General features: G+C 34.7%; 1 protein-coding gene across 2 annotated transcripts; it reads right to left on the bottom strand.

Moving 5' to 3' along the window:
* Positions 1 to 273: 273 nt before the first annotated feature.
* LOC127082943 (uncharacterized) lies at positions 274 to 8166 on the bottom strand. 2 transcript variants are annotated; one of them, XM_051023172.1, is made up of 15 exons: positions 7964 to 8166; positions 7781 to 7869; positions 6730 to 6793; positions 6538 to 6653; positions 5625 to 5691; positions 5473 to 5521; positions 5213 to 5298; positions 4827 to 5077; positions 4649 to 4704; positions 4126 to 4211; positions 2795 to 2887; positions 1918 to 2218; positions 1247 to 1779; positions 887 to 1121; positions 274 to 808 (listed from the first exon to the last, which is right to left on the bottom strand). In XM_051023172.1, exons 1-15 carry the CDS (start codon positions 8114 to 8116, stop codon positions 558 to 560), a joined length of 2430 nt encoding a protein of 809 aa, XP_050879129.1. In that variant the 5' UTR covers positions 8117 to 8166; the 3' UTR covers positions 274 to 557. The 2 variants fall into 2 exon arrangements, with proteins under 2 accessions (XP_050879129.1, XP_050879128.1); XM_051023171.1 differs by having other exon boundaries at positions 6730 to 6796.
* Positions 8167 to 8463: the final 297 nt, after the last annotated feature.

Consider the following 8463-nt stretch of genomic DNA (forward strand, 5'->3'; position numbering starts at 1 on the left):
GAATAATCCTGTGATAAAAAATGAATTCGAATATATAGGGTTGTTGGCAGTGGATATTTGATTCATATAAAACAATGACAACTTAATTTAAAGCTTCAAACATGTTATTTTTTTATTTTTAGATTTAAAAAAAAAAAAAAAAAGACCCTTCATCTTTCTAACAACAAAGTCGAGTCAATATTGATTTTTCTTCCAAAACCGTGAAAAAATGACTTTCATTTGACCTATGTCCACGCAAAAATCATGCAATATTGTGATTGAGATATAAGAATATAAAATTGAAGCAGTGTTTTTGGCTTTGCTATGAAGATCAAGGAGTCTCAAAAACAAAAATTAAGAGTCATGTCTAAGAAAACGCTCGTGTGAGCGTATAAATGGGAGCGATACCTACTCAAGATTTAATAATTTGCTTGAAATCTTGCATGATTACGTTACTATTAAGCACAACCAATAAAATAAAATAAAATAAAAAGATAATATTAAAATAATTTCAAAATGCATTTTGATGTCTACTTGGACGTGCCCGATAAATAAGAACTGCTCTCTGGCTTTTATCATCAAATAGCTTCCACATCTTGGCTGTTACCATTTGATTCCTGTTCTACATATCTCACATTATTAGATGGTTTGTCCTCATGCATGGAGGACCCTTTTTCTGTTTCCCTGTCTAAACGCATTAAAAGCCTTTCAAGCAGTTCTTGACATTCTATTGAAGTAACCATCACGGTCAAACTTGCCCGACCCTTCCAGCATCCAATGGCTATTGATGATTCATCCACTTGGAGAGCCTCTGCAGAGACTTTGTTTCCTACATAAAAAAGCGAGCGGGGTCACATGAACAGTCAAGTCAACGGACATGTCTTCTCTGCATCAAGGGAGTAAATACCTTCACCGAGAACGATCACGCAACAGCCTGGCTTTAGGTTTGCCACCATTTCACCAAATTTGGCATCAACAAATTCTGCAAATTTTACATTTTTATACTGGAGAAGATGCTTGAAATCTATAGCAGATGCACTTAGGATCTGTTTGGTGATATGAGGGAGGATAAGAGGCAATCCTTCAGAAGCAATTCTGAAAGCACATTCGACGGATCTACCTTCACGTGACTTTTGTCTTTCCTATATGATAAGAGTAAATAGATATCACTTGGTTATTCACAAGAAATAGTAGAATAGGGAGCCTGAGCAATAAGTAACATTACAATGAGAACAGAAGAGTTACTGGAGAAAAATGTTATACTTACAAATATTTTTAGGCCAACAGAAGTTATTTTCAGGTGCTGCCCAACTGATAGGTTCAACTCAAGAACATTCTTGACTGACTTGGAGATGTAGTAAATTCTTTTTACATTGCTTGTATCGCTGTTTCTTGTTACAAGGTGACCGTCTAACGGGAACTGTTCATCAATGCCATAAAATGCCTCTATGCTTTTTATAATTGATTCATCTTTGAAGAAGATGACAGGATCAACACCTCTCCATTTGCCTTGTATCTGAAGCTTTCTTTTGCTTGGAGTGATCTTTGCTATGTTTTCTTCATTGTGGGGCTCCTGGGCTTCCTCGGATTCCCCTTCTTCGTCTATAACAGGGCTAAACTTAAAATCTGCAGTGTTGGGTTCATTTGGCTCATTTTTATTATCATCGGAAACTTGTTTGCAAACTTCTTCATGTGTACTTTCTGATGGATAAATTTGCAATACTTGTGCATCCTCACTGCCCTGGTTTACTGATTCTACATGTTGATTATTAACTTCTTTTCTACGTTTTACTTCAATTGCTACAAAACAGGAAATAAACATATACAAAATGTTAAAAACAACAGCTTGAGTTTTCTCAATATTCATCCAAATTTCTTGGCCACCTTTATCTAGATTTGAGAGAGATAGAAAACAACAGAAATCATATAAGAAATAACCTGGCAGAGGAGAATTTTTTTGCAATACAGCTATAAAGAAGGCTCCAGAGTTCTGATCATGGGGCAGTAAACGCATGCATAGCTCTAGTGGGAAATCAGAAACTATCTCAGTAAACTCATGCATCGCAGGATTCTCCTCTACTTGAACACCATCTTCAGGATGTCCATTAACATCACAATTACTGTTACAGTCAATATCTCGATAGTTTCCGCCATTTGGAAACATGCTGGGCAGAACTGCACTTCTACGAACCTTGTCAACCTCTTTGCAGGAAACCAAGGACTTGCCCTTGTCACGCACCTGCATCGCCAAAGACAAAGCCACACCTTCAAACGTGTTTAAATGCATAGAGCTGCATGACAAATTCAACCCTTTCTAGATTTCTAAATCTGGAGAATATGAGCATTTTTACATACATAATCCAACATCTGCGGCTGGAAAAGCAAGTTCAAGTTGGATAAAAACATGCTAGTTTTCTATTGAGAAAGTTTGAAACTCGATGTTTTCCTATGAACATGAACATAGGAATAACTAGATGGACATCCAAATGATACAAATGAAAAAAAATCAACTGATATACATTTCAAAAACCTATCGGTCAAAGCCTGTAAGAGATAACTGTCAGGCTGAGCGAGGTTTTCTGCCAAAAGCTACTATATGAGGAGTATACTATATTCAAAAATCGATTATATCCAGAGAGGGGAAGCAGTGGAAACTTGGACAGCCTCAATTACACAACTTTTGTAAACAATTCCAATTGACACATGCTCAATTTTGCATGTGTAAGCCAATCAAGATATTCCTCTCTTGTAACTACATGTAGTGCCTTTGAAACACTACAACTCAAAGCAATAAATAATCACATAAAATACAAACCTTCCATCTCTTCAGACCTGGCCGACGAATAAGTTGGGGAAGCTCACTGGAGACATCAACAAGTTCAACAGAACCTTTGCACCTCCGCAAAATCTGCAATTGATTATAAAAGTAGGCAAGAGGGAATCAATTAAGCCTAGCTCCTCACTGTATAACATACTAAAATGGCCACAAGCAGTGTTAAAAGTTTTCTCTAATATCAAGACCAAAGCACTTAAAATAAGTGTTTCTTCTTTTTTATGAAAAAACCTCCTTGCGATTTTTAAATTATGAAAAGCTCAGTATAATAAACAAAAATGCAACTTATAAATTAAAAAGTGGTAACATCTCAGATGGAGTTTGTCCTTTATAATTACAAGATCACAACCACAGAATGTTTTATTTTAGCTGCAGTAAGAATGATGAATTGACATTGAGCTAGAAATAACAAAAGTAGGAATGAGGCACAAGGGCAGGATAAGATATATGCAAGTAATGAATTGTAATGTTGATAGTTAGCTCCAGAGCAATATTTTTCCATCAGTTAGTTTCCATTAATTAAATTCAATGAAGCACGGATACTCTAAAATCTATGTTATATCGTGTCCGATGAGTACTGATACGCCGATATGCACCAATAAGTCGTTGATATGTATCGAAGGAGTATCCAAATTTTTTAAAAAATAAAAAAAGCGGCACGTCTTAGATGTGCTACGGATACGACCAGTTAATCTCATGAATGTACATTTTTCTAGGACAAGAATCAAACTTTCCCATTAATTACTCTTCTCTAAACTTAAACTACCCTTTCTTTCTCTCCTATGCAATTTGTGACCACCCATTTAATATTCTCTCAATTACCATTTTAAAAAGATTGATATCTTGTTCTCATAATTGCTTTACCAATTAGTACTATTAAATTTTGCAAATTCAATTGGTTTTTGTTAGACAGCGATTTAACTAATGGTTAATTTTTATTTTTTTATATATGTATCATATCCTAGATTTTCAATGACTCGCGATGCGGGTATCGGATACGCATTGTATCCGATACCCGTATCGTGTCCGTGCTTTATTGATTAAATTACACATTTCTATCAAATACTCGTTCAAATCTAATCTAAGTTTCATTAAGAAAATATGTTATCGATCAGATATCATGAATAGACCAAACTAGGAATTTTGTGCGGAAGGGGGACTGCCCTGCACGAATGGAAGCAACAGATTCAACTAAAAAGAGCACAAGTTATTTACTTGAAAGTGAAAATAAAACACTTCATTCACAAAGCTGCCAAAGACAACTTAGTTTGGCTGGAACCAGATATAATTACAGAGCATGTAAGGCTGATTACCTCTGCAACAACAGCTTCATTTTCAATAGGATTCATTGAGCAGGTTGAATAAACCATCCTTCCACCAACTTTAAGTAAAGATAAGCCTGATAAAATCAAAATAGCATCTGATTTTGTCAAAAACGTCTTACAAGACAAGTCTTATTTATTAACCTTAGTCCATAAATGCATATTTATATCTTAGTAGGCCAGTACTATCTTTCAAAGTTTTAGAACCAAGGCAAAAGAGGCAGTAAATTTACGCTAAAAAAATACTTGGTGTAAGGAATGCTTTTTCTCTTCAATATGACTTCCCTTCCCAATAATAAGTGTACTTTTATAATATCCATAGAGATTCTAATGGAAAATAAATAAGCGTATTTTTGCTTTACCCACAGATAGCATTCTTAACAGCATAATACAGTTCCCTTGTTCAATAAACACCCACCCAATTTGTCTTGCATCAATCATGTCTTAAAAGGAAAATCAAATCAAGCCCAAAAAAGCATGCCCTAAAAACAGGTTAACATCAATCAAAACATACCTTGCATGGCAACTAAAATTTGTAGGGTGTGAAGTCCATTTCCTGTCCCCGTGTTCCTGCATACAATCAAAATTAATCGTATTCTTAGCAATAAAATGACTATGGTGGCTGAAGAGAAAAACACGGAAAAAAAATGGGAGACTAAAAAGGATATGGAGACGGAAGGAAAAAAAAGTACCATCTCCTCCAGAGATCAGGTGCTTTGCGGAGGGTACCATCTCCACTACAGGGTACGTCACACAGAACACGATCAAATAGCAGTTGGGAAGCATGCTGACTTGAACCCCTTATATCACAATCCAAGTTCAAATGACATCCTGGGAAGTGCTGAGCTTCATGGTTGGTGACAATTAGGTTTGCTGTGCACATTCGTTTTATTTGGTGGATGAGAAGATTACATCTTTGTACATCTAGATCATTTGCTATAACCTTATTATTAAACAATGACTAATCAATAAATTGTGCAAAGAAGCTTGATGAGGAATGGTCATAGTCAGAGAGCTACTTGGTCTGGAAAATCAAATGTAATAGAGAATAACATGAAGTACTTGTTCAGAAACAAACCATTCCATCAGGCAATGATCCTGCTTTAGTTGATCGGTGTAAAATTTCAAGCAATTGGAATGTTTTTGAACCTGGGGCAGCACACACTGAACAGAAAAAAAGTAAAAGCAAAATAGTTAGAAACACTGAAATTAACATTCCAAATAAAAAGAAAAGAACAAGAGCTGGTAAAAATGACAAAAGTACTGGTTCCAAATAAAAAGAAAAGGACAAGAGCTGGTAAAAATGACAAAAGTACTGGTTCAGCATAAGTTGCTTACTATCAAGTACAATGTGATTCGAATGTACATCTAAGAACAGAGGAGGCACCTGCATTGCAAACAAAACATATGGGTGCACAAGTTAAATTATTGAAAAGTGCCTACTTTAAACTACATGGTCATGACGTGCGATAGTTGTTAAACAGGCTTACCATGCTGACAGCTTCCTGTCTAGTGATATTTCCAATTTCATTTTCTAGCTTTAAGAATTCATGAAACCTGAGATGTTAACATGATAAAAAGCAAAGATTGGCCTATTAGTTAGTAGAGCATGTGTTTAAAATATTTCAACAAACAGAATCATGCATTCTGCTTTTTTTTTATAAAATAATTAAATGTGATCCATATGTCCTGCAAGATTCACAAGGACTTAAGGTAATAATCAAATGTTAAGAACTACATATCCAACTCTATACTCAATAGCTGCTGTGGCACCAGCAATAGTGGCCAACTAACAATAGCTACAGTGAAACTATTGCAAAATTCTGAATTGATCATTTCACCCTTAAATAGCCATTTCCCCTAACTTGTAGTTGTTCCTTCTTTTTTTGGGACTATTTGGTCATTTCACCCCAAATTTCTGATTTTCAAGGTAATATAGGTCTCTAATATCTTGTCATTTATTCTTCTCTGAAACAATTTCAGCTCCCTTCCTCACATTGTGCGACTTTTCAGTGGCCCTTTCTGCAACTTTTTGGTTGCCATCCTCACCTTGGAGATGGTGATTTCAGTAAAGAATCACGTCTATCTATTTTAAATGCTTAGGAGAGTAGTTTTAAGCCTTTGAGGCTTTAATATCAGTAACAATTTACTTTGACTATTAGCTATCAATTTGACTTTAATGTTGCATTGTTGTGTATTCTCCTAATTTTTAGCTTTTATGTGTACGGTATAAACTTTCCAGCATTGTTTCCCTAAACTTTGACGTAGTGGCCATAACGATACCCATAGCTTTTTTTAGGATCAGATGCTAGCCACTATTGACTACATAGATATCCAATGAAAAACTCAATTGAATTAATTCATGTCATGCACTCAAACAATCATAGATAATAACTTATTTACCTCTTAAGTGATTGATTCTTCCTGAGCTGCATACGGGAAAAATTAGAATGCCAAGCAAGATTTTCAGGATACCATGGCAAGGGTCTAATAGCATCCTCCTCATCCCCTTCAAGAACCTAAATGCAACAATTCAGGACCCAAACAGAGACTTTAAACAAACAAACAAAAGCAGTGTGATAATTGATGACTTACAATGGCCTGGAGAGCACGTGCAAAGTCATTTTCCAGCTGGGACCGAATATCGGCATGAAAAAGGCTACTGAAATCACATAACAAAATAAATAAATAACGAAAGTGAGCCATGCATCCAAACAATTAGGATGAACTAATCTATCTTCAAATAGTTTTAAATAGTACTAGCTAGTATCCATATGTTGCAGGATATTCTTTAAAATTTTAAAAGAAACTTATTAAAAAATATATTTAAAATTAAAGATATGAGACTTTTCAAATTATGAAGGGAAAAAAATAATAAATTATTTTATAAGAGACCCTTAGTATCTAGAAATCAAATTAAATCGGTGGATAAAAAAAAGAAATAAATTAGATCTTGAGTAAATTTGTATCAAGTTGGATAGACTATTCTAAAGCTTTGTCTTAGAGTTCAGAGGGGAGGAGAATTCAAAAATTATATTGAAAAAAAAATTTTGGAGGGCTTAAATAAATTATTCAAATACAACCAATGTTGTTATAATAATATTCTAAATATTAAAAATATATCAATAATAAGTATTCATTTACCATTTTATACAAAAACACTCCTTCAACAAAAGTTAAAAATTTCTCTATTTTTCTTTTTACTCATCTCCTCCAAAAGCCCTCCCCATTCCTGCCCTAGTAAATTATAGATGTAAATCAAGACCTCCATCATTTGCATTAATTTGATAATTATATTTATGAAATTCAAATTTCTAGTGATAATAAGTTTTTGGCATTGATAATGACTAACTAAATTCACGCAATTGTATTTAGGAAGAGCTTACTTAGGCTTATCTTATATTCTTGTGGCATAAACACTTTGAAAAAGCTTACAAAACTAACTTAGTCGAGTACACGAACTAGTTGCAACTTATTTTAATTTTCCATATGCTATGCACGATAGTTTATAGATACAACTTAAACAATTAACAGAACTTATATGGATAATTTTCATCATTCTATTGTAAAAGAAGCTTATTATACAAAAGCACTTATACAGTTGAACTGTTATACTACATGATAGATACAAGATCTAAGTCCAAACCTGGAATTGATTCTAAATGCTGCAGGTAATGGAGTTCTGAGAACTTGCATAAATGAATCCCATTCTTCTAGGGACACTATGTTCTGCTCCTGTAAAAAACGAAAAGTGATTGAAATTAGGAAAACAAAGTTAAAGAAAACTTGGTGGTGATAGTGATAGTTATATAGTTGATGATAAGCGTGCCTTGTAATAGTGATCGAAATCAGGGTTTTGAATATCGTAAGGGTTTGTGGTGGAAGGAAGTGATTCTGGACGGTGTTGGTTCCAAACGTTCTCTCTGTTTTGCTGGAAATGCTTCCTCTGAGTACGGCTCTTCCCTCCTTTGCCTCGCCCCATTTCAGTTTGAGTTTCAGTTTGAGAGTGAAAGAACTTGATGTTTGCATTTGCGGTACCGGTAAGCTAGTTTGTTGGGCCTTTCTTTCAATGTTGAATTGGGCCTTTTTCACGTGAGAGAAGTCTAGAGAAAGGGAATGGCTAATCCCACCTAAGTGGTGCGAGCACCTATGAAAATCTAAAAATGTCATTCTGATCCGAAAATACATCTCCAAACGTATTATATGTCTCACGAAATTACTCCCACTTGAGTTGAACTTCATATATTTTCCAAAATATATTTGGGAGATGCATCTCCGGACTTACTCCAGTTGTGTCTCATACATTCTTCAATGAAACGATCTTTTTTG

This window comes from Lathyrus oleraceus, chromosome 5, assembly GCF_024323335.1.
Source record: "Lathyrus oleraceus cultivar Zhongwan6 chromosome 5, CAAS_Psat_ZW6_1.0, whole genome shotgun sequence".
Classification (NCBI taxonomy): domain Eukaryota; kingdom Viridiplantae; phylum Streptophyta; class Magnoliopsida; order Fabales; family Fabaceae; genus Lathyrus; species Lathyrus oleraceus.

Coding starts and splice junctions, on each gene's coding strand:
- LOC127082943 (XM_051023171.1), bottom strand. CDS start 8,116: ATGGGGCGAGGCAAAGGAGGGAAGAGCCGTACTCAGAGGAAGCATTTC. Junction 7,870..7,963: donor ATTTCGATCACTATTACAAG/GCACGCTTATCA, acceptor CGTTTTTTACAG/GAGCAGAACATAGTGTCCCT. Junction 809..886: donor CGTGATCGTTCTCGGTGAAG/GTATTTACTCCC, acceptor TTTTTTATGTAG/GAAACAAAGTCTCTGCAGAG.